Here is a 26709-nt window from a genome sequence, read left to right as displayed (position 1 = left end):
TACATTGCCATAGTGAAATTTTAACAGAAACACCTTAGGGTGAAGATCTTCGAACTCACTAGGAATTTCCTTGTGAGTAAAATATGGGGGAGGTGTGTAGCTTTTCATCTTATAATCATCTTTTTTAAGAAACAAAAGGGGAGGCAGTTTTGCATGACCCAATTCCCATCTTGACTTTGCCCTTTAGCTTAGTGATTTGGGGACCCCAAGATTTATTTTCCTTTCACACTTTGCACTTGAGAGAGATGATTTAGGGTAAGTATCTGGTGGAAGAAATTTCTAAGCGGCAAAGCATTGAAGAGGTGACAGAGCATGAAAGTTTGGAAAATTTGCAGCCTGACAATGTGGTAGAAAAGAAAAACCCATTTTCTGGGTAGAAATTCAAGCTGGCTGTAGAAATTTGCATATGTAATGAGGAGCCAAATGCCAATTGCCAAGACAATGGGGAAAATGCCTCCAGGGCATGTCAGAGACCTTCACAGCAGCCCCTCCCATCACAGGCTTGGAGGCTTAGGAGGGAAAAATGGTTTCCTGAGCCAGGCCCAGGGTCCCCCTGCTCTGTGCAGCCTCAGGACATGGTACCCTGTGTCCCATGCTTCAGCTTCAGCCATGACTAAAAGGGACCATGGTACAGGTCAGGCCATTGCTTCAGAGGGTGCAAGCTCCAAGACTTGGCAGCTTCCATGTACACAGAAGTCAAGAATTGAGGTTTGGGAACCTCCACCTAGATTTCAAAGAATATGTGATGGATATCCAGGCAAAAGTCTGCTGCAGGGGTAGAGCCCTCATGGAGAACCTCTGCTAGGGCAGTACAGAAGGGAAATGTGGATTGGAGCCCCCATACAGAGTCCCCACTGGAGCTGTAAGAAGAGAGTCACCATCCTCCAAACCCCAGAAGCTTGCACTGTGTGCCTGAAAAAGCTGCAGACACTCAATGCCAGCCTGTGAAAACAGCCCTGAGCAGGGCTGTACTCTGTAAAGCTACAGGAGCAGAGCTGGCCAAGGCCATGGAAGCCTACCTCTTGCATCGGCATAGTTAATGCCAGAATGAGTTGAGACTTTGGAGGACTGTTGGAAGGGCATGACTGTGTTTTGAATTGTGAGGACATGAGATTTGGGAGGGGCCAGGGTGGAATGATATCGGTTGGCCATGTCCCCATCCAAATCTCATCTTGAATTATGGTTCCCATAATCCCTACATGTCATGGATGGGACCAGGTGGACATAATTGAATCATGGGTGTGGTTTCCTCCATTTTGTTCTTATGCTAATGAGTTAGTTCTCATGAGATCTGATGGTTTTATAAGGGGCTTCCCCCTTTGCTGGGCACTCATTCTCTCCCCTGTTTCCCTGTGAAGAGGTGCCTTCTACCATCATTGTAAGTTTTCTGAGGCTTCCACAGCCATGTGGAACTGTGAATCAATTAAACCTCTTTCCTTTATAAATTACCCAGTCTCAGGTATTTCTTCATAGCAGCATAATAATGGACTAATACATCTGATATCACAGCTCTTCTGGTTAAAGACTTTTTAAAATCCTGTATTTGAAACACCTTAACATACTTTTTCTTTTCTCTATGTTTGTACATGTTCCATCTACTTTAAAACAAATCTTTTGTTCTGCCTTTTCCTTCCTTTCTACTCACTCCTTCCCATAGCATTATACATTCTCAAGTCTTTTCTATCTTAGGAATAAAAGTAAATCTTAAACCTCATGTCTTTCCTAGCCATCTCCCTGTCCCTTTCCTTCCTTTCACAGCTACACCTGTGAAACAAAATTCTGTGCTAGACTTAATTTCATTAATTACTTGATTGTATTAATATGAGTTAAGTAATGCTGAGTTAATCACTTGATCTCATTAATTACTCAGTCAATTGTAGTCTGACATACACCCACCCCCACTACATGACTACAACTACCCTAATTAAAGTCACCAAGGAATAGTGGACATATTTTAGTTCTTATACCTACAGTATTGATATCAGTGCCTACTTGATCCTTGAAATATTCTTGATCTTTACTTTAGTTCACCCTGTTTTCTTAGCTCTTCGTTCTCTTTTCTTTGTTTAGTCTCCATTTGGATTTCTCTGCTGGACCTTAAATGCATGTATTTCTCAGAATTCCATTTTGATCTTATTCTATACATTTTCCCTGAACTGCCTCATCACGAATCGCCTATTCCCTAACGGCTTCAACTCTCTTTTCAATCCAAGCTTTTGTTTAAGCCTAAAATTTTTCATTTCTAGTTGCCTAGAGTAGCAGTCTTCAGCCTTTTTGGGACCAGGGACCAGTTTCATGAAAGACATTTTTTTCCATGGATAGGGGGTGTGGGTGGGAATGGTTTCGTAATGAAACTGTTCCACCTCAAATCAGGCATTAGTTAGATTCTTATAAAGACCACACAACCTACATCCCTCTCATGTGCAGTTCACAATAGGGTTTACACTCCTATGAGAATCTAATGCCACTGCTGATCTGACAGGCAGCAATGCTTCCTGGCCCACCGCTCACCATCTGGCCCAGTTCCTATAAGGCCACGGACTAGACTGGTACCAGTCTGCACGCTGGGGATTGGGAACCCTGGCTAGAGAACTCCATTATATGTTTAATATATATCAGATTCAAAAATGTATGCTAAAAGAAAAATATATCATATGTCTAAAAGAAAAGGCATAATCTATACCTCAATATTTTCTACAAGACACGTTGAATTGTCTTTGCACCGTGTTGTTCTCTCCCTGAAATGCCTTCTCTGCCTTTTGTCTACTCATCTTACAATTAGCTGTAAACTGTTAGAAATTCTTTGGGTTTTTTCATTTCCCAAGAGTATATTTGTTTTTCTTAAGTTAAGACAGTGTAAATCTGTGTAAAATACCAAAAAAGTACTGAAATTAAAATATTCTCTGATGCTAAAAATTGGGCTACTTTGTTTTTCAAAGATTGCTTTTTATAATGATGTTGTATTACTCTTACATATATATACATTACCAGAGCTTATACTAAATAGTCTTTTAAAATATTCTGTTTATATTGGTAATCATTAAATTTTATAGATCCTTATATATTTTATCAGATAAATTAAAATATTAACATAAAAATTTGTCTCATTGATTGTAAGCATATGGTGTAATTCTGACTTTCCTACCAATGTTTTTCTCTCATGTTACATGGATAAATTACACTGAAAACTATTGAAACCAATAGCATAGACTGAGGATTATGGAAACTATTTCAGTCACCAGCTATGACAGTTAACTTGGCCAGATCTCATTTTTTAAATGTGAAAATTCAGAAAAGAAACTAGATATTTCCAAAGTCTCTTTTAGGTCGCAGATTCTCCGATATGTTTTTTTACCTCTAGAATTTAGAATAGATTTTTGTCTAAGCACTGTTATCTGTTTAAAGTCATAGTTACGAATTTATTCATAGCATTTAGATTGTGTCTAATCTTTTAGGAAACCATCTTTAGTTATTCAAATTGGTGACTGGGATCCTTGTATGAGTACAAATTATTAACTGCATACTCTCCTGCTATTCAGGCAGCAACCAGCCCTATAACTAGTTTAGATGCTTTTAGATCTTTAAGCACTATAATTAATTGGATGGGAAAATAATGTGTTTTACTTAATTCAGTTTACTATTTGCATCCATTTGTGAGAAAACTCACAATTTGAAATCCACATAAAAATTTTGTTTTGAAAAAATAAAGGGATCATGAGGTATATGATTTTGTCCATGTGTCAGTAAAATATACTGCTCAGTGGTTGATAAAGAACAGCTGAACTCTTAAGAACTCTGTCCAAGCTTATGCCTAAGTCACTAGATAACAAAGGTCTTGATTTAGTCTAAAGCTCTCTGAGGTTAGGTTACTTGTCTATCTAGATTACTGCTATACATCTATCTTCTAGCCGGAAATATTAAACATCCAATAAAATTTTCAATAAAATATACTAAAAGTTGAGTTAATGTCCTGTACAGGGACGTAGATGAAGCTGGAAACCATCCTTCTTAGCAAACTATCACAAGAACAGGAAAACAAACACTGCATGTTCTCACTTATAAGTGGGAGTCGAACAATGAAGATACATGGACACGGGGAGGGGAACATCACACACCGGGGCCTGTCAGAGGGTAGGGGATTAGAGGAGGGATAATGTTAGGAGAAATACCTAATGTAGGTAATGGGTTGATGGGTGCAGCAAACACCATGGCACGTGTATACCTATGTAACAATACTGCATGTTTTGCACATGTACTCCAGAACTTAAAGTATAATAATAAAAAAATATATATATATACACACACTAAAGGTTTAATATTGTTAAGCTATATGGTATGTTATTCAAGAGAACAAGGAAAAGTATAAAAAATAATTATTTCTTATGTATATAGTATCTTTGTTAGATGCAAATATCAATAAGTTTTTAAATTTTACTTTATATTTTAATAGACATTAAAAGGGTTATATTGGGGAAACCCAATATATTTTAAGTAGTTATAATTATGTCATAGTTGTCAAATGATATTAATAAAACTTAGCAGCCATTTGTAATCAAATCTTTAAATGAATTACTGAAAAATAATACAACTATTTCCCCAAACCAATAATAAATTTAAACAGAAACGTCAAAGCTCTTTTCATTAGAATTGGGAGTAAGGCAGTGATTATTCACCAGTATTATTTGTCATAGATTTTGAGGTCCTAGCTGAAGATGTGGAAATGAGTTGGTTTATGTTTGGGGAAAGTAGAGATACAGCCATCTTCTTTGCAGATGATCATGACTATATACCCAGAAAACCCAACAGATTTTTTAAAAATTACAAACAGAGGGATATGAAATAGATATACAAAATCAAGCCTTTTCTCTATTATCAATAATAAATTAGAAATATAATAGTGAAAAAATACCTCATTTTCAATAGTAGAAACATTAAAATATCTATAAGATAAATTTAGCAGGACAGGATCCATATGAGGAAAATTATAATACTCTATAAAGAGCAATAATATTTAACTCTTACATAGCACTTACCCTGTGCCAGATACTATTCAGAGCATATTACATGTATTAATTCATTTATTTTTCACATCAACCTACAGAAAAGTTGCTGTTATTTTCATCATTTTACTGAGGCTCAGAAAAGCTTGTTAATTTACCTAGGGTCACACAGCTGGGATCTGCATCATTCTTGGGTGGAGAGCCTTAATGTCATTCATAAAAATAGGAAAGTCTTAATATTATAAAATTTGTCAGTTTTTCCAAAACAAATTTATTAGAGTATTAATTTTATTTTTAACTGGATGAAATTATCTTAAAGTTCTCATGGAGATTAAATGTTTAAGAATAGTCTGATATTTCTGCCTTCATTTCATTATGTACCCAGTAGTCATTCAGAAGCAGGTTGTTCAGTTTCCATGTAGTTGAGCGGTTTTGATTGAGTTTCTTAGTCCTGAGTTCTAGTTTGATTGCACTGTGGTCTGAGAGACAGTTTGTTATAATTTCTGTTCTTGTACATTTGCTGAGGAGTGCTTTACTTCCAATTATGTGGTCAATTTTGGAATAAGTGCGATGTGGTGCTGAGAAGAATGTATATTCTGTTGATTTGGGGTGGAGAGTTCTATAGATGTCTATTAGGTCTGCTTGCTGCAGAGATGAGTTCAAGTCCTGGATATCCTTGTTAACTTTCTGTCTCGTTGATCTGTCTAATGTTGACAGTGGAGTGTTGAAGTCTCCCATTATTATTGTATGGGAGTCTAAGTCTCTTTGTAAGTCTCTAAGGACTTGCTTTATGAATCTGGGTGCTCCTGTATTGGGTGCATATATATTTAGGATAGTTATCTCTTCCTGTTGAATTGATCCCTTTACCATTATGTAATGGCCTTCTTGTCTCTTTTGATCTTTGATGGTTTAAAGTCTGTTTTATCAGAGACTAGTATTGCAACCCCTGCTTTTTTTTGTTCTCCATTTGCTTGGTAAATCTTCCTCCATCCCTTTATTTTGAGCCTATGTATGTCTCTGCATGTGAGATGGGTCTCCTGAATACAGCAGACTGATGGGTCTTGACTCTTTATCCAGTTTGCCAGTCTGTGTCTTTTAATTGGAGCATTTAGTCCATTTACATTTAAGGTTAATATTGTTATGTGTGAACTTGATCCTGCCATTATGATATTAACTGGATATTTTGCTCGTTAGTTGATACAGTTTCTTCCTAGCCTCGATGGTCTTTACATTTTGGCATGTTTTTGCAATGGCTGGTACCGGTTGTTCCTTTCCATGTTTAGTGCTTCCTTTAGGGTCTCTTGTAAGGCAGGCCTGGTGGTGACAAAATCTCTAAGCATTTGCTTATCTGTAAAGGATTTTATTTCTCCTTCACTTATGAAACAATAATACCACACATCTACAGCCATCTGATCTTTGACAAACCTGAGAAAAACAAGAAATGGGGAAAGGATTCCCTATTTAATAAATGGTGCTGGGAAAATTGGCTAGCCAGAAGTAGAAAGCTGAAACTGGATCCTTTCCTTACTCCTTATATGAAAATTAATTCAAGATGGATTAGAGACTTAAATGTTAGACCTAATACCATAAAAACCCTAGAAGAAAACCTAGGTAATACCATTCAGGACATAGGCATGGGCAAAGACTTCATGTCTAAAACACCAAAAGCAACGGCAGGAAAAGCCAAAATTGACAAATGGGATCTAATTAAACTAAAGAGCTTCTGCACAGCAAAAGAAACTACCATCAGAGTGAACAGGCAACCTACAGAGTGGGAGAAAATTTTTGCAATCTACTCATCTGACAAAGGGCTAATATCCAGAACCTACAAAGAACTCAAACAAATTTACAAGAAAAAAACAAACAACCCCATCAAAAAGTGGGCAAAGGATATGAACAGACATTTCTCAAAAGAAGACATTCATACAGCCAACAGACACATGAAAAAATGCTCATCATCACTGGCCATCAGAGAAATGCAAATCAAAACAATAATGAGATACCATCTCACACCAGTTAGAATGGCAATCATTAAAAAGTCAGGAAACAACAGGTGCTGGAGAGGATGTGGAGAAATAGGAACACTTTTACACTGTTGGTGGGACTGTAAACTAGTTCAACCATTTTGGAAAACAGTATGGCGATTCCTCAAGGATCTAGAACTAGATGTACCATATGACCCAGCCATCCCATTACTGGGTATATACCCAAAGGATTATAAATCATGCTGCTATAAAGACACATGCACACGTATGTTCATTGCGGCACTATTCACAGTAGCAAAGACTTGGAATCCAACCAAATGTCCATCAGTGACAGACTGGATTAAGAAAATGTGGCACATATACACCATGGAATACTATGCAGCCGTAAAAAAGGATGAGTTTGTGTCCTTTGTAGGGACATGGATGCAGCTGGAAGCCATCATTCATAGCAAACTATCACAAGAACAGAAAACCAAACACCGCATGTTCTCACTCATAGGTGGGAACTGAACAATGAGATCACTTGGACTCGGGAAGGGGAACATCACACACTGGGGCCTATCATGGGGAGGGGGGAGCGGGGAGGGATTGCATTGGGAGTTATACCTGATGTAAATGACGAGTTGATGGGTCCAGCACACCAACATGGCACAAGTATACATATGTAACAAACCTGCACGTTATGCACATGTACCCTAGAACTTAAAGTATAATAATAATAATAAATAAATTTTTTAAAAAAGAATAGTCCGATAAATTATGAAAAATAATGAATGGTGAGTCCATAAATAGATCCAGGTCTAGCATTTTATTTCAATTGCAAATGCATGGTTTATTTAATAAAGGATGCTGATAATTGACCATCCTTCTGAAAGAAAACAGACCTTTTGATAACTAGGTACAAGAATAAATTCCAGGTGCATTATAAATAATAAAAAAATTTAATTGACAATTTTATAAATAAAATTAGGAAAATATTTGTATAAACATGTGGTGGGGCAGCCTTGCCCAAATCTAGTAGGAAAACCCAAAGCCCTAAGTACTTTTTAAAAATGGTCAATGTATGTTGGCAAGGAAGTGGAGAAAAGGGAACCCTCCTTCACTGTTGGTGGGAATGAATGTTAGCAGAACCACTCTGGAGAAAAATTTGGAGGTTCTTCAAAATACTAAAAATAGAGCTACCATATTATCCAGCAATCCCACTCCTACATATATCCCCAAAAGAAAGGAAATAAGTATATCGAAGAGATATCTGCACTCTCATGTTTATTGCAGCACTATTCACAATAGCCAATATTTGGAAGTAACCCAAATTTTTATCATTAGAGGAATTCATAAAGAAAATGTAGTACAAATATACAACAGAATATTCTTTAGCCATGAAAAATAGTGAGATCCTGTCACTTGCAACAACATAGATGGAACTGGAGGTCATTATGTTAAGTAAAATAAGCCAGTCATAGAAAGACAAACTTTGCAGGATCTCACTTACTCATGGGAGCTAAAAAGTAAAACAATTGAACTCATGGAGATAGAGGATAAAAGGGTGGTTACCAGAGGCTGGTAAGGGTAGTGCAGGTGCAGGGGAAGTGGGGAAGGTTAATGGTTACAAAAAATAGAACAAGTGGGCTGGGCGCGGTGGCTCAAGCCTGTAATCCCAGCACTTTGGGAGGCCGAGACGGGCGGATCACGAGGTCAGGAGATCGAGATGATCCTGGCTAACACGGTGAAACCCCGTCTCTACTAAAAAATACAAAAAACTAGCCGGGCGAGGTGGCGGGCGCCTGTAGTCCCAGCTACTCAGGAGGCTGAGGCAGGAGAATGGCGTGAACCCAGGAGGCGGAGCTTGCGGTGAGCAGAGATCCGGCCACTGCACTCCAGCCTGGGTGACAGAGCCAGACTCCGTCTCAAAAAAAAAAAAAAAAAAAAAAAAATAGAACAAGTGAGTAAGACCTAGTAATTGCTAACACAACAGAGTGACTATAATAAAAATAATTATACTTTTAAAAATAACTAAAAGACTATAATTGGATTGTTTGTAACACAAAAGATAAATGCTTGAGGCATTTACCCTGATGTGATTATTACACACTGCATTCCTATATCAAAATATCTCATGTAACTCATAAGTATATATATCTACTATATACTCACAAAAATTAAAAGAAAAATAAATTGTCAATCTATACCATAAACCAAAATCAAGTAACACATTTTTGCATTACAAATGACAGTTAATCTTCCTTATAAACAACAAATCTAACAAATTATTAAGAGAAAGATAATCTAATAGAAAAATAGGTATATGTTATGAATGACAAATCATTGAAATGGATATTCAAATGGCCAATAAATATATGAAAGGTTCTTCAACTGTATTATGAGTTAGGAAAGTGCAAATAAATACATCGAGATGTTTCTCAAGCATGAAAATGTTTAAAAGAGGTGAGTACATAGATAAAATGCGCTCTCATGTTGCTGGTGGGAATTCGAATTGATTTTTTTTTCTGCAATTAGGCAATTTGTAGCCCAGTTTAAGATACATACAGCCTTGGCCAGGCACGTTGGCTCATGCCTGTAATCCCAGCACTTCGGGAGGCCGAGGCGGGCAGATCACGAGGTCAGGAGATGGAGACCATCCTGGCTAACACGGTGAAACCCCATCTCTACTAAAAATACAAAAAACGAGCCGGGCGAGGTGGCGGGCGCCTGTAGTCCCAGCTATTCGGGAGGCTGAGGCAGGAGAATGGCGTGAACCTGGAAGGCGGAGCTTGCAGTGAGCTGAGATGGTGCCACTGCACTCCAGCCTGGGCAACAGAGCGAGACTCCGTCTCAAAAAAAAAAAAAAAAAGATACATATAGCCTTCAGCCTATAATCCTGCCTTTGCCAATTTATTCTGTAGATATAAAAGCATAGTGCCTAAGGATATTTATTACATTATTTGTAGGGACAAACAACCTGAGTATCCATCTGTTCAGGTTGTATGATTAAACAAATTGTGTCAAATCTATTCAGGGATATGATTAAACAAATTGTGTCAAATCTATACCACAGCTTAAAAAATATTAAAATATATGTAACTATTAAAAAGAATGAGTTAAATGTGTATTGTTTAACAAGAAGGAAAACCATGATATAGCATTAGGTTAGAGAAGCTGAATAATGAGTATGGTATGATTCCATTTCATATTGAAAAACGATAACACAAACGCCCAACTATGATTACATAGTCATATAAGCATGGAGATAGGTATAAGCATGGAATAATACAAATTACAAATAACACCACAAATACAATACCAAATACAAATAATATTAGTTATTTTGGGACAGTTGAATGGAAGGAAAAAAGATGCTTAACTTTTTCTTTATTTTACTTTAGATTGTTTCACTTATTTTAATGGTCATATATTAGTTTGTAATTTTAAACTTATTTTTAAAAAGAGGCAAACCCCTAAACGTAGCTTTTGCATTACTTTACTTATGCCAACTGGCAGGAATTGATATTTGAATTAGGTGCTGTTTCCACCATTAAGGAGCCTGCACTCTAGCCAGAGAGATGGATTCAGTAGATACAATGGAAGATAAACAAAATAGTAAAATAATTTTGCTTTAGTTAAAAAATGAAAACATCAATGATAACCAATTAAGGCTTTTTAATTAAAATTTAAATGACTAAAAATAGCCAGTAAAGGCCCAGATCATTGTTAGGCAAAGAGCACTTTGACTCAAGCCAAAGAACTATGTATTAAACATCTTTCGCGATGTAGAAATCATATTTCAGGAAACATAGAGTCAGATTTTATCCTGGCAAGGCAACTACATGCAGTAAATATTCCTCCTTATCCCAGACGACCATATCCCACAACCCTTCTGTGAGATCAGGAGTCATACAGATCCGCGTGTGCTCAATTTTGCCTTTGGGTTTGAGAGGAGGCTAGGGCTAACGTGCCTGAGAGGTGAAAGGAGGGATTTGGAGGAATACGTGGGTCAGCTAAAGCAACGAGATAATATTTCCATTTCTCATTAGCATAACTATTACCCAGTTGATCCCTACCTTCATCCTTATACCCCGACCAACTATGAACCTGATGCTTAACTTGATTACTGTCTCTAGTCCCTCCTCCCACTTTCTTTCCTCCCTTATTCTCTCCACTTTCCATTTTCCCTCTCTTCCACTTCTTATTCTCTATTACATTAAACATTAGCCTAATCTCATAATTGTGCAGTTAATAAGATTTTATAATATTATGGGGCCATATTTTTGTATTTATTTATTTATTTAAGAGATTGGGTCTCATTCTGTCTCCCAGGCTGGAGAGCAGTGGCTCAATCATAACTCACTGTAACCTCAAACTCCTGAGCTCAAGCATATGGGACCATATTCTACTATTAAAAGCTGACTGACTTTATATGCTATATGATTGCTTTTACTACCAGGAGTGCTTTGTTATGCTTAAACTTTTTATTTTATAATAATTTAGGTATTAGAAAGGCAGTATAAAGTAATCCTTCTGAGTTTTTTGTATAGGTTGTGGGGCCAGGTTTCCTGAGGTTAAATCTTACTAGCTTTATGGTCTTGGATAGCAAGTTACTTTTCTCTCTTGGCTTCAGTTTCTCAAGCATAAATGGGAATAATAATCACTGATCTAATTCATTTTGTTGGTTTGGGATTAAATGAGTTAACTCTTGTAAAGTGGGTAAAATAGTGCCTGGTGCCTATAAGTACTCAATAAATGCTGTATTTGCTATTAAAGCTAATTTATAGTTAACTTAGCAAATATTGACTGAATGCTCACTAGGTGCCAGACGTTATCCTAAGTGATAGGAGTAAGTATATTTATTGAACATCTACTGTTAGGCATGAGGGTTATAGTAGTGAATAAAACTGAGTTCCTGCCCTTCTTAGTGTTGGGAATACTGTTGATTATTATTTGAATTTGAGGCTGACTTTATAAATGTGATTGACCTTTAATTTTTTTGTTTTACTTTTAAATTTAGGATGTCTTGTATTATGAGCAGCTTAAGACCAATGTGATACAACATGACCTTTTGGTGGACAGTCTAATCTATAAAGTAAGTAAAAGTCAACTTAGTTTTTTCCTTTTCATTAATATCATTAAAAACTGAGATTCTTTAGTATGCAGAGCCTGTACTATGTATAATGATATATATTAACCTTGAAAAATAATTTTAAGTGATTAGATGTATACATATAAAGTTGGTGTTCAAAATTTGCAGTTTTCATTCTATGTTATCTTCTTTCCCTTTGAAGCTGTCTTCATGATTCTTTTCTAGTCCTACTTTTTGATGAAGATAATAAGCATTTCTTATATCTCTAAATTCAGGCTTTCTACACAAACTAAGTAAAAAGGCAACTGAAAAGCAAAACCAGATTATAATATTTTTATCTTATGATTCTTTAGGGCCTACTTGTATATTCTCTTTATATTGAAGTCCTTTTTAATTTTTAATTTCTTTTAGTTTCTAGACATATGGCTAAGTATATCTCAAGTTTTAAGGTAGAGATACATTGAGATTTTGCCTCCAAGCATCTGATAATCAAGTTGAGAGCTGAGTTAATGCTTTCATCACTGAGCCAAACAGGGTCCGTTTTCCAGTACACAATAGAAAACCAAGCACCAAATCACTGGGTTTTTGTAGCTAGAAAGGTTTGATCAGATTGGATCCTGCCATGGGATGATGCCAGGGCTTGATCTGATTGAATCCTGGATACTGCCATATGGTGTCCACTTCTTAATTCAGACCCCACTCCTTAGTCCTATCACATAGGTTCCACCTGTGGTTGCAGGCTTGGTTAATCTGGGCATGCTCAGGTTACATGACCTTCAACCTGGGGGTCCATGGCAACTAAAAAACAGCTCATAACTGTGTTACATGAAAGTTGAACCAGATTGGTCTGGTGTAGCTAATACTTTATGTGTAATATAGGATATGAATAATTTTGAATTAATATTAGGCAACTTAAAAGTCTTAGATTTTAAATTTAGATTTGAAATATAAGGGAGAAAGGCATGTTATTACAGGTCTCGGAAATGGGGAAAAGAAGATTACATATTGAGGACCTGAAAATTTGTCTGAGTAGAACATGGCCAGCGGTAATAGTAACTATTACTAACAAATGACTGCTTATTGTGCCATATAGTATTCCAAACCCTTTACATAGATTACTATTTAATGCCTACAAATACCTAAGAGTAGCAGATACCAACATTTAGGCTGTGAATTATAAATGCGTTGTTTTTCTGGGGAAAAAAACTTGCATTCTGTAAAACCACGCATTAAAAATAACAGAGCTTATGGGCAAAACAGGGTTGGGGTAGATCCACTCACAATTTTTGCAACTTTGTAATCATAGTACTAACAAAAGCAATCATTGGTAGCCTGGGAGAAGAATCAGACAGCTCAGGCAGGCTGGTCTGGTAGGAGCTATTAAAAATGTGTAAAAATAATAATACAGAAGTGCTAAAATAATGCAAATGCAAGTGGTGCTCTGGGCCACTGGAGCTACTGTTAAGGTGAGCACAAGAGAATAGCAGGGGAGAAATGTTCTGGGCTGGGAGTGTGCCTCTCTGGAGAGGGAGCCCCAGTGCCAATGTCCGTTTTTTAATGTTCTTAAAATGCAACTATAAAGTCTCATGCCTGTGCAGCAGCAGCTGAGCTAAAGACATTTTTTTTTCCCTGCTGATGGTTATAATTCTCCTCCCTCTGCTCCAGCTCCTCTTGCTTAATAAAAATTGCATCTGAACCAATACAATTTCCATGTTATACTAACATCATTTCCTTACCAGCAGCCAGCAACATAGTGACACGTGTGTTGTAACAAAATAGAAAGTAGTTATTTTGTTATTTTACAAATGAGGAAATTGAGATAAAGAAAGAAATTTGTTTAAATTAACATATTAAGTAGTGAAGCCAGGATTTAGACCTAGCCAGTCTGACTTCAGAACTGTATTCTTAACCACTAAGCTCTACAGTAAGTGGAAATGAGAGTTTAGAGAATACAGTCCTTTGACGGAAAGTCTTGAATCTCACAGAGGTTTTTCACTAGATTTGGATCACAGGTACTATTATTAACTTTGAGGTCAAATTATTATGCTCAGTGGATTATTTTATCAAAAATGTAAGAGATCTTTTAGGCTGTAAGACCATTAGCCTCTTTTCTAGTCAAATGAAAGGAAACTCACATGTGAAAAAGTTCAAAAAAGTAAGAAGTGCTAGGATGAGAGTTCTCTTTGTCTCCAAAATGAATTTCAGTTTGAGTCAGTAAGGAAAATCTGTTCCAAGAAGGAAGTAATTTGTGCCTGAGGAATTGAATAAAACTGTTGATGGCGTCTGTCCTTTGCACATCATGAATGTTTTTAGGAAGATATCTGTCTCTGGTTCTTTTTGACTTAGTTGGGCTCTGCCGATCACTCCAAACATTATTAAAGTCAGCCGTTAAGGGAATGATCACTTAAAAAAAAAATTCTGTTTCATTACAGTTCCCTATAGCAAAGACTTATTTTATTTATTTATTTTTTTTATTTTTTATTTTTATTTTTTGAGACGGAGTCTCGCTCTGTCGCCCAGGCTGGAGTGCAGTGGCCGGGTCTCAGCTCACTGCAAGCTCCGCCTCCCGGGTTTACGCCATTCTCCTGCCTCAGCCTCCTGAGTAGCTGGAACTACAGGCGCCCACCACCTCGCCCGGCTAGTTTTTTGTATTTTTTAGTAGAGGGGGGGTTTCACCGTGTTAGCCAGGATGGTCTCGATCTCCTGACCTCGTGATCCACCCGTCTCGGCCCCCCAAAGTGCTGGGATTACAGGCTTGAGCCATTTTAAATTTAACTGAAAACAAGGTGGAATTCTTTTAAAGGTTAAAGGAATGAATGGAACAAGGCAATGTTACAAAATCCGTGATCAAATAGCTCAAACAGTCTACAAAATTCAACCAGGCTGTTGAGCAAAGTAGCAATCGGGGAGGATAGAAAGTCATAGATGTTCTGAGCCAATGATGTTGTGAGTATGGAACATCATCGAACCCTCCCTAGGCTAATTTATTAAATGGTTCTTTTTTTTTTTTTTTTTTTTTTTTTAACAAACTTGCCTTGTATCCATGTATTCTATAGTTTTCAACCATTTACTATAATCTGATAATTTATACTAGTGTTTTTCAACCTTTCTTCATTATCACGCTCCTGGAGAGAAAGATTAATTAACTTATCTCTAATAAGAAAAAGTAAATAACAAAAAATAAGATTTGGGTGGGTAGGGGTGAGCTCTGGTCTGCCACATATCATTGTAATATGTAAAATTTGTTGACCTCCAAGAACCAGTTTTCATGCCCCCAAAGGCAATAGTGTCCCCCTGCTGAGAATGCATGATCTCTACTTTTGTCTAGGTTGTCTTCTGACATAGAAAGCTGGACCATTTCTTTCTCCTTAATCTGTGTCATTACGGTTTTTTCAGACTTAGCACACATTCGCTACCCCCAGAGTCATCTATGACTCTTTCCATCCTCCCCTGATTACTACTTGGCTCAACAGCCTAGTTGAATTTTGTAGACCATTTGAACTATTTGACCATGGATTTTTGTAGCATTTCTTTGTGATTTTCCCATGTTTTTACTATCTCACCAGTGAAATTGTAGGCTTCTTGATGATAAACATTTTTTTGTTTGTCTTCTTTTTTGTTTGTTTGTTGAAGTTTTGATTTTCGTATCCTTCATCCCAGCCAATCAGTACTTGTTGAATTGATTATATATTGGGTTTAAAAGCATAGTGTAGTTTACAACTGGAGTTTTTGGTTACATGTAAGGTTTGAGATGTATATTTACTTATAAATAGATGAACACTATTATAAGTAAAAGGACTTTTGGTGAATTTTTTTAAAAAAGCTTTCTGGATATCTACTCTTTATCTGATACTGTGCTAGACATTCACCTATCCTTTCTGAAGTAGGCGGTGGTATCCTCATTTACATATATAGAGATTAGGCTCAGAGTTACTGACCAAAGTTATACAGCTAAAAGTAGTGGAACTGATTTCAAATCTTAGTTAAATCTGTTGGAATTTCATGTTCTTTACACCAAAGCACACAAGCAGCAAGTTCCAACTCTGGACCTAATACTCAGAAACAATCCTGGGGGAATGTTTTAGTTTGTTTTTCTAGACTTTTGTTCATTTGTTTGCTTGTTATTGGAGAGGGGTACCTATATACTGATGAATTATATTACAGGAAAATATAATTAATTTCTATTAATAATTTTATCATTTTTATTTTTACTCATCAAACATGTATTGGGTATTTAGGTGCTAAGCACTGTGGTTGTACTACATATACAAAAAACATTTAAGACATTTGAGCTCAAAGTGGCTAAAGTCTCATAGGGAGACTCATAGAAATCATTAAGGTAGACTCAAATCAGAAAGTGAGAATAGGAATATATTTAAAGAAGGAAACTAATATGCTATCCAGGGGAAGTCAATGAACTGGCCCTTAAACTCATAATGCAGAAAATCAGTGTTCCTGCTCTCTCACTAACAAGTGGTGACTTGCAAGTGAATAATCACAAAGGCATGGAAGATATTTGGTCTTTTGTGGGAATGGCAAGAATGTGGATTTCAACAGTGATATTGGAACAGTAATTTGGGGCTAGATTGTTATGATTGCTTCTGGATGTTATGCTTGCATCCACTTTTCTTTTCTAGCTTTAAGCCATCTAAATATTAGATTAAAAGGAGATAAAATTGAAATAAATATTAAAGAATTACTAATGGGACCTTAAATGAGGAATTCGAGGTCAAATAATGTGTCACATATATTAGTTCAGTAAATATAGCAATGGTAAAATCTAATCTAATCACAATAAAATAATAAATTTATTTTGGTAATGCTTCTAAATACTGATTGTATGCCTTACTACTACAGACAGATCCATTTGGGTTCTTTTCAGTACTGTCTACTTTTAATTATAGGATGTGAAGTTGACAGCAAGCAATGATGATTATTATTTTGTATTTGAAGATTATTTATATCAGGTAAGTTTAAAAATTAAAATATATAGTGTTCTTGTTTTAGTTTCTCTAAATCATGATACTTTAGGAGATATCTCTGTTGTTGACTAAATCCTTTTGTAATCCATGGCATGCTTGTCAGATGAAATGTTCTAAGTTTGGGATAAGATTACCTTTTGATTTTACTGTGAAATTAGATAGGAGAATAACAGTTCCCAATTGTTTCTTTTTGTCATATGTGGTACAACAAGGAGGTATTGGCAGGTAAGTTTTCTATCTTTGTTATTGGCACAGATGCTTAAATCAGATGTCAAATTCATATTTAAGCCATTCCAAGATGTTTGGAGAAAGCATTTTGCATTATATTTTTAAAATTAAAGATATTGAATAAATAATGTTTCAAAATAAATTTAGAGTGTCATGATTATCCTTTGATCATTTCATTTGCTAATATTGTGGATGCCTGGATTCTTACTTTTTCACATCTACTAGGATAAAATCGTTTATCATAAATAGAAATGTAATTTATATAGAATTGCCTATATGATGTTCTTTTTTAAAAGATTATACGTACATATTAATAATTTGATTTTGAATGAATGTCAATACAAATGTCATAGAGGAAATACATATATTCTACACAGCAATTTCTGCTCGATTAAATGTAAGTTGGTCACCGCTGTTTGTATGAGCAGGTTTTCGTTTGATAATGGTGTTGTGGTGTATATATGTTTAAGAGAGAAGATAAAGTTAAATAAGCATCTGTCAAGAAGATTTATGATATGTTCCAAGAGCTAAAGTATAAAGACTTTATAAGATTTATTTATAAACTTAAAATTTTAAATAACCCCAGAAACAATTTTAAGAGATTCTGTGATTTCAAATGCATAATTAAAAATTTTTAAAAATAGTAGACTTACAATTCCATTTTAATATAAAGTTAGTTATTAATTAAAAGTTAGAGAATACAAAAATCTTCTTCTTTTTTTTTTTTTTTTTTTTTTTTTTGAGACGGAGTCTCGCTCTGTCGCCCAGGCTGGAGTGCAGTGGCCAGATCTCAGCTCACTGCAAGCTCCGCCTCCCGGGTTTACGCCATTCTCCTGCCTCAGCCTCCGGAGTAGCTGGGACTACAGGCGCCCGCCACCTCGCCCGGCTAGTTTTTTGTATTTTTAGTAGAGACGGGGTTTCACCGTGTTAGCCAGGATGGTCTCGATCTCCTGACCTCGTGATCCGCCCGTCTCGGCCCAAAAATCTTCTTCTAAAAGTTTGTTTAGGTAGCTAATATGTAGCCCTGTATCTAATTCTTAGTACTCAGTAAATTTTTGAATATACAGGTATATCTCACTTTATTGTGCTTTATTGTGTTTCACAGATATTATTATTTTTACAAATTGAAGGTTTGTGGCAGCCCTGCATTGAGCAAGTCTATCAGCACCATTTTTTTCAACAGCATGAGCTTTTTTCATATTTCTGTGTCACATTTTGGTAATTCTTTACAATATTTCAAACTTTATTATTATATCTGATTTAGTAATCTGTGATTAGTGATCTTTGATGTTACTACTGTAATTGTTTTGGAATGCCACAAACTACACCCTTAAGATGGCAAACTTAATTGATAAATGTATGTGTTCTGATTGTTCTACCAACTGGCCATTACCCATTTATCTCCCTTTCCTCAAGCCTTTCTAGACCCTGAGACACAACAATATTGAAATTAGGCCAAGAATAACCCTACGGTGGCCTTGAAATGTTGAAGTAAAAGGAAGTTACGAAGTTACATGTCTCTGACTTTAAATCAAAAGCCAGAGATGATTATGCTTAGTGAGGACGGCATGCCCAAAGCCAAGATAAGCCAAAAGCTAGGCCTCTTGCACCAAACAGCCAACTTGTAAATATAAAGGAAAAGTTTTTGAAGGAAATTAAAAGTGTTACTCTCGTGAACACATGAGTGGTAAGAAAGGAAAACAGCCTTGTTGCTGATATGGAGAAAGTTTTAGTAGTCTGAATAGAAGATCAAACTAGTCATGACATCCCCCTAAACCAAAGCCAAATCCAGAGCAAGGCCCTAACTCTCTTCAACTTTATCAAGGCTGAGAGAGGAGAGGAAGCTGGAGAAGAATAATTGAAAGCTAGCAAAGGTTGGTTTATGTGATTTAAGGAAAAATGCCATCTCCATAATTTAAAAAGTGCAAGGTGAAGCAGCAAGTGTTGATGTAGCAGCTACAGCAAATTATCTCTGTCTAGCACAGATCATTGATAAAGGTGGCTGCACTAAAGAACAGATTTTTCAGTGTAGGTGAAACAGCTTTCCATTGGAAGAAAATGCCGTCTAGAACTTTCATAGCTGGAGAGGAGAAGTCAGTGTTTGACTTCAAAGCTTCAAAGGATATGCTGACTCTGTTGTTAGGGGCTAATACAGCTGGTACCTTTAGGTTGAAGCCAGTGCTTGTTTACCATTTCAAAAATCCTTGGGCCCTTAAGAAATATGCTTAATCTACTCTGCCTGTGCTCTATAAATGGAACAAGAAAACCTAGATGACAGCACATCTGTTAACAGCATGGTCTACCTAATATTGTAAACATATTGTTGAAGCCTACTATTCAGAAAAAAAAATTCCTTTCAAAATATTACTTCATTGACAATGCACATAGTCACCCAAAAGCTCCGATCCAGATGTGCAAAGAGATAAATGTTGGTTTCATGCCTGCTAACACAACATCCATTCTGCAGCCCATGGGTAAGGGAGTCATTTTGACTTTCAAGTCTTATTTAAGAAATACATTTTGTAAGGCTATATACTGTCATAGATAGTGATTCCTCTGATGGATCTGGAAAAAGTAAATTGAAAGCTTCTGGAAAGGATTCACCAATCTAAATGCCATTAAGAACATTTGGGATTCATGAGAGGAGGTCAAAATATCAACATGAAAAGGAGTTTGGAAGAAGTTGGTTGTAACCTTAATGGATAACCTTGAGGGGTTCAAGACTTCAGTGGAGGAAGTAATGGTCACTGTGGTGGAAAAAGCAAGATAATTGGAATTAGAAGTAGAGCCTCAATATGTGACTGAATTTGCTTCAATCTCATCATAAAACTTAAATGAATGAAGAGTTGCCTCTTGAGGATAAACAAATAAAGTAATTTCTTGAGATAGACTCTACTCTTGGTGAAGCTACTGGACACATTGTTGGAATGACAACAAAGTGTTTACATTATTACTTAGTAAAACAACAGCAGGGTTCAAGAGAATTGACTCCAATTTTGAAAGTTCTACTGTGGGTAAAGTGCCAACAAACAGAGAAATATTTTGCTAAAGGAAGAGCCTATCAATTCAACAAACTTTATTGTTTTATTTTAAGAAACTGCCACAGCTGCCCCAATGTTCAGCAGCCACCACACTGAATCAGTCAGCAGCCATACACATTGAGGCAAGACCCTCTACCAACAGCAAGATTACAGCCTGCTGAAGATTCAGATGGTCATTAGCACTTTTTTCAGCAATAAATTATTTTTAAATTATGGCATGTATATTTTTGGGCATATGCTGTTGTAGTTAGTAGACTATAGTGTAGTATAAACATAGCTTTTATACATGCTGAGAAAACAGAACATTTGCGTGATTTGCTTTATTACGATACTCACTTTATTGTGGTAGTCTGGAACTGAACCTGCAATATCTCCAAGGTATGCCTATATAAATAAAATTAATTATTCACTTATACAATAATACTAGTTTGCCAGTAACCTCTGTACTTCAGAAATACAGAGTGGGAATTATCAGTTCCTAAATGGTGGTCTGAGAGAAACTCCACAGAACCATCCTCAGCAGGAAACCGTAACTAGTGAAAACTATTTTTTTTAAAGTATTTAAAGTCTCTGGTAATTATCCTAAGGTTACATGAAAAGTCAGCAAACAAGAAAACATTTATTTGAGAAAAGCTACTAAATCTCGGTAAAAATAATTTGTGGCCCTGGAGTCATGAGCTGCTTTTTGCCTCCCCTCACCCCCAGATTAGCGTAACAGAAGCTTCAGTTCAGTCATGTGTGGCCAGGAAGATGGGGCTCCGTTTCCCTCCAGCTTCTAGTCAAGGGCTAAGTATCTCCGTAGGAGGGGCAGATGGCCAGTATTTCTTATCTCCCTCAGCTCCATGTTGCAGATGCTAAATTCTAGAGAGTACCATCAGGAAGTTGTCAGATTCCTTCCCATAGGGCAGACATCTGGTCCAAAAGCTCTGACTCCACTCAGCAGGCCAAAAATACTACGCCCTCAACTGCTTTCACCTCATTTTGTTTATAGAGGGGAGAGAGGTTCCACATCAGAAAGACAAGCTGAGAAGACCAGAGGCTGCCACCCTCACCAGTGTCTTTCTCACAAAGCAGAAGTGTCACTCCAAGAGAAGTAGGCCACTATCCCCAACCTGGCTCCAGGGCAATGACTCAGAGATTTTGGCCAGAATGGGAGACAGCCTTAGCAACAGTAACTCTGAAGCTCTCCTCAAAGAACTAACTTTATATGGAGTACGGGAAAGTTCCAACGTAGTGGGGCTCTGAGCAATTAAGATTTTAATGGTAAACACTTAAGAATTAAGAGTAACAAGCTAAAAGCATAGCAGCTGGTTTACCAGAGAAAGCCAGAGACAGAGATAGCTAGGAGGAGTCCTGATGGGATAGGACAAACCTCAAAGACTGGCCTCAAAAATGACCTCACGAAGGACCCTACATTTAATTGAATCAGACTGTGGTACAATTTATGCATGAGGACATTGTTGAAAACAGTAGAATAATCAGCTGGCAATTAGAGGAAACTAATATCTGGCTGTGATGTCGAGAAAGACAGAAAGCTTAACACAGAGATCATGGGAAGAGACCAAGAGCCCTGCTAAGTTAGCTGGGCTTGGTGGTGCGTGCCTGTAGTCCCAGATACTCAGGAGGCTGAGGCAGGAGAATCGCTTGAACCCAGGAGGTAGAGGTTGCGGTGAGCCAAGATTGCACCACTGCACTTTAGCCGGGGTGACTGAGCAAGACTGTCTCAAAAAAAAAAAAAAAAAAAAAGAGAGAAGAACGCTGCTAAAGCCAGTGTCACTGAAGGATGATTGTATGTATGCTCAAGGCTGCATACTCTGAGGTACATCAGAAGCTTCATACTTTGGGAGAAACAGACTTAAATGAAATATTTCGACCAAGTCACTAAACAAATAAGCAAATAACAATCATGAGCTCCAGCTGCTTGTAAGATGGCCTAGATGTTGTACTTAACCAACCAAAACTTCAAAGCAGCCATTATAAATATATTCAAAGAACTAAAGGAAGCTATGCTTAAAGAAGTAAAGTAAGGCCAGATGCAGTGGCTCACACCTGTAATCATAGCATTTTGGGAAGCTGAGGCAGGACAGTCGCTTGAGCCCAGGAGTTTGGGACCAGCCTAGGCAACATGGCAAAACCTTGTCTCTATAAAATAGAAAAAAAGTTAGCTGGGTGTAGTGGCATGTGCCTGTTGTCCCTGCTACTCAGGAGGCTGAGATGCGAGGATCACTTTTGCCCGGGAGGTCAAGGCTGCAGTGAGCTGTGATTATGCCACTACACTCCAGCCTAGATGACAGGTGAGACCTGGTCTAAAAAAAGAAAAAAAAAAAAAGAAAAGGTAAAGTAAGGTGTGATGACAATGTCTCCTCTAATACAGAAGGTTTTAAAGAGATAGAAATTACATTTTTAAAGTACCAAACCGAAATTCTGGAGTTGAAAACTACAATAATTGAAATGAAAATTTTATTGGAAGGACTCAAAAGTATATTTGAAAAAGCAGAGAAGAATCAGTGAACTTGGAAGACATCAAGAGAAATTATGTCATTCAAAGAACAAAGAAAATAACAAACAGAGCCTCAGAGAAGTTTAGGACAACATTCTCACGAACAAATTTATAACAGGAGTATCAGAAGGAGAGGAGAGAGAGAAAGGAGCAGATGTATTTGAAGAAAGAATGGCTGAAAATGTCTCAAAGGAGCAGATGTATTTGAAGAAAGAATGGCTGAAAATGTCTCAAATTTGATGAAAAACATTAATCTACACATCTAAGAAACTCAACAAACTCAAAGTAGAATAACCACAGATATCCATACCCAGACATATCATAGTCAAACTGTCAAAAGCCAAAGGTGATGAAAGAATCTCAAAAGTGCTGAAATAAATATTTTTTTTCTTTTATTTAGCTCATGTTTCAGTAGTTCTGTCCTCAAATATGTTTGCGGCCTTAGGCAGTTCACCAGACCTCCATGGGCTTTCATATTCTTATCATTCAGCTGAGAGTTTAGACTAAACTGTCTTTATGCAGATCTCAGAGGTACAAAAAAAGTTTATGTGATTTGCCATAAAAGAAATGATTAAATTTTTCCATAAAAGTATTGATTACAGATTGTTTGTTCTTTTTAAATGTGGATTTTAAAATTCTTTTATCTCAAGAGTTATTAGTTACTGGAATGTTATCTGTCGAAAGTTTTATAATTTGTTATGCAGGAAAATTCTATTGGTTTTGTCCTAAAGAAAGAATAGCTTTATTGTCTTTAATCTGTGGGTGTTTTATTACATTTCTTTACTATTACTAAAAACTAAATTGACCTTCCTATTTATCTCTCTTGCTGAATGCTGGCCACCCCACCTTTAATCCATGTTCTACAGTAAAGTCAGAGTGGTCTTTTAAAAACACCAATCAATTCATGTCACTTGTTTGATTAAAACCAAAAGACCCAAATTTTTCACAAGAGTCTACATGACCCTGCATTACCTGGCCCACCTCTCCAGATGAATTGTTCACTTCTCTGCCTGACACTCTGGCGTTCTGTATTCCAGCTATCCTCATCTTTAACTTCTTAAGTTCACTATACTCCTTTCTACCTCAGGGCCATAAGACCTGCAGTTCCTTTTATAAGCAAGACTGTTCTCCTCCTCTCTTTATCTAGTAAACTCCTATTTTTACTTCGTTTCTCAATTTTGGACTTAACAGACAAAAACTTCAAAGCAGTCATTATAAATATATTCAGAGACCCAAAGGAAACCATGCTTAAAGAAATAATCATTTACTCAGATACACCTTCCCTGACTAACCCCTCACTCACCTGCACAAACACACACAAAGCCATGGCTATCTAATATGTGCTTTTAAAGTGCCATGTAGTACTTTCCATACTTTTTGTTTGTAGTACTTATCATAGTTTATTTGATTATTTTATAATTGTCTCTCCCAGGTAAATTCTTAATTGTTTTGGTCCTTATTGTTAATTCCAATGCCTAGTGTGCTACAGATACTGAGTAAAAATTTTCCTTAACCTCATGTACTTGTTTTCATTGATGGGGTTATCTTTTTCATTATTGAGAAGGAAGCTTTCTTCTTTTATCTAAAAGCTTAATATTAGTAATTTATAGGCTAATGGATATTTTACCGTCATTTTATGGGGCTCTAGATTTCCTTAGATTTTAGTATAGTTGTAATGAATCCTTTTTTATGAACTGACTCATAAACAGATTAGTTAATGTCACACAAAGATATAAAACAAACAAAACCACATAAACTAAATATCTACCACTTGACAAAAAGTTGACCAACTCCCTAAAAGCTTTTGGTCCTTCTTATGCCATTTTGATCCAGAACATGAAACTGTTGTGACACCAAACATATGAACACATAAATTATAATATCAGCCAAAGACCAATAATGGCATGACTCATAGTAATCTGTGACTATTCTACTTCAGTGTGTGGGTAGAGAGAGTGTACATTTGACAAGTTTGTACCATTTGGTCACCAGAGATAAGAGGATTGCCATTTTTAAGTTACAACTACAAAGCCTCTTTGGTGGTGGTAAAAAGGGGCTTGACAGGTAACAAATCTGCCTCATTTGGTAAACAGAATCAGTGAGGGTATCTGTTTTCAGTGAGAGCAGTAACAAGTTCTCCAAATAATGCCAGAACTAACCCTTAAGTTACCCTTAAGGGAACATTCATTTTTATCTTTTCCACATGTAAGTGACTTATATGTGAGAAAACTTCTAAGAAAACTTGTAAGTAACTGAACTAATAAGTGGATGCATATTTTGAGAAAAAGCAGAATGAGCATCAGTAAATATTTATTGATCCACCTCTGATGAAACCTGTGTTGGTGGGGACATCTGAGAGTGTTGATGAATGCCAGTGACTCTGATAGAAAAAAAATATTGATCCTTATACTATGTATAAATGATATCACCTTTGATGGGCTTACATTCTAGTTAAGGGGGCAGGACATGAACATACAAAATATTCTGAAATTGTTTTAAAGTGTTTATGTAAAGCATTAGGTGCTAAATCAGTATCACAAACAGTAAGTGCTATAAGAGTATGCTTTAACCTTTATTTTCCATTTCTATTAATATTTTAGTCCAAATTGTATTTTTTTTAGATTTTACATAATTTTTTCAGTCATAGGTCTCATGACTTCTCCTGCTTTTAGTACTTTGGAAATCATTAAATAAGCCTCTGTTAAATGCTGTAGTAAGAACACTTATCACAAGGTCTATCCTCTTAATACCTTTTTAAGTGTACAGTATAGTATTATTAATTATAGGCACAGTGCTGTACAGCAGATCTTTAGAATTCAGTCATCTCCCATGGCAGAAACATTATACTGATTGAATAGCAGCTCCATATTCCCCCTGCCCCCTAGGCCCAGCAGTCACCATTCAATTGCTGCTATATGTTTGACTGTTTTAGATACCTCATATAGTAGAATCATGTAGTATTTGTTCTTCTGTGACTGCCTTATTTCATTTAATATAATGTTCTCCAGGATCACATTGCCTCATGTAACTCATTTTCTTCTTTATATTGACTGAATAATATTCCATTGTATTGTATGTACTACATTTTCTTTATCCATTCATCTGTCTAAATAAGCTTTAATGTGGATCTCTATCCCCATGACATAAATAGATGGATGATTACAACATCTAAGCATCTCTCTTTGGGAATTATATAAAAATACATTTTCCTTATATGGATAATTACTAAGAAAACACTTTCATGGTGATACTTTTTAGTTTTTCATTTTACAATTAGTTTGAATTATTAGAAATATATTTTAACTCATAAAAACGTATGTAATTTTATGCATTGTAAATATTCTGTTTTCAGAAATTGAGTTCTGTTTCTTCCTCTCAGAAAAAATTGTGTGTGTGTGTGTGTGTGTGTGTGTATGTGTGTAATAAGACAGAAGAAAGCCTGTTCTTATCATTAATTACAGACATTCCTTTAGCAAAGCTGCCTAGCAACTCTTGCTGTATAGGAAAATCGCCAGTGAATAGCAAATTTAGTGTTCCTGGCCATGTTCTTGGTCATAGCCCATTTATTGGATTTTGTGACTACACTGCAAAATTAGATGTCATGTGGCGTTGCTGTGTTTACATACAGATGAGAAAATATCCAATAATCCTTCTTTAAAGAAAATCTGGGCCTATGTTACAAGAATATGCAGGCACTTGTTCCCAAGTACCTCATGTTAATGTTACCTAAATTTTTTTTTTTTTTTTTTTGAGATGGAGTCTCGCTCTGTGCCCAGGCTGGAGTGCAGTGGCGCGATCTCCACTCACTGCAAGCTCTGCCCCCCAGGTTCACGCCATTCTCCTGCCTCAGCCTCCAGTGTAGCTGGGACTACAGGCACCCGCCACCGCGCCCAGCTAAT

At 36.5% G+C, this 26709-nt stretch overlaps 1 protein-coding gene and 1 non-coding gene across 8 annotated transcripts in view; both read left to right on the top strand.

Annotated features, from left to right (window-relative positions):
* The window catches only part of TBC1D19 (TBC1 domain family member 19), a 174796-nt gene that overhangs the window by 88286 nt on the left and 59801 nt on the right, over positions 1-26709 (top strand). For all 7 annotated transcript variants that reach the window (XM_008017700.3, XM_008017702.3, XM_073012480.1 and 4 more), the window contains 2 exons: positions 11988-12062; positions 16964-17026. In XM_008017700.3, the coding sequence (XP_008015891.1) occupies positions 11988-12062; positions 16964-17026 (138 nt within the window). The remainder of the gene's footprint in view (positions 1-11987; positions 12063-16963; positions 17027-26709) is intronic.
* On the top strand, positions 25124-25203 carry LOC119627764 (small nucleolar RNA SNORD74). The gene has a single exon (XR_005243997.1). It is a non-coding gene; the product is annotated as a small nucleolar RNA SNORD74 (small nucleolar RNA).

The sequence above is a fragment of the Chlorocebus sabaeus genome, chromosome 27, assembly GCF_047675955.1.
Source record: "Chlorocebus sabaeus isolate Y175 chromosome 27, mChlSab1.0.hap1, whole genome shotgun sequence".
Classification (NCBI taxonomy): domain Eukaryota; kingdom Metazoa; phylum Chordata; class Mammalia; order Primates; family Cercopithecidae; genus Chlorocebus; species Chlorocebus sabaeus.
Note: the sequence above shows the minus strand (reverse complement) of the source record. Positions and strands in the feature narration are given on the sequence as shown.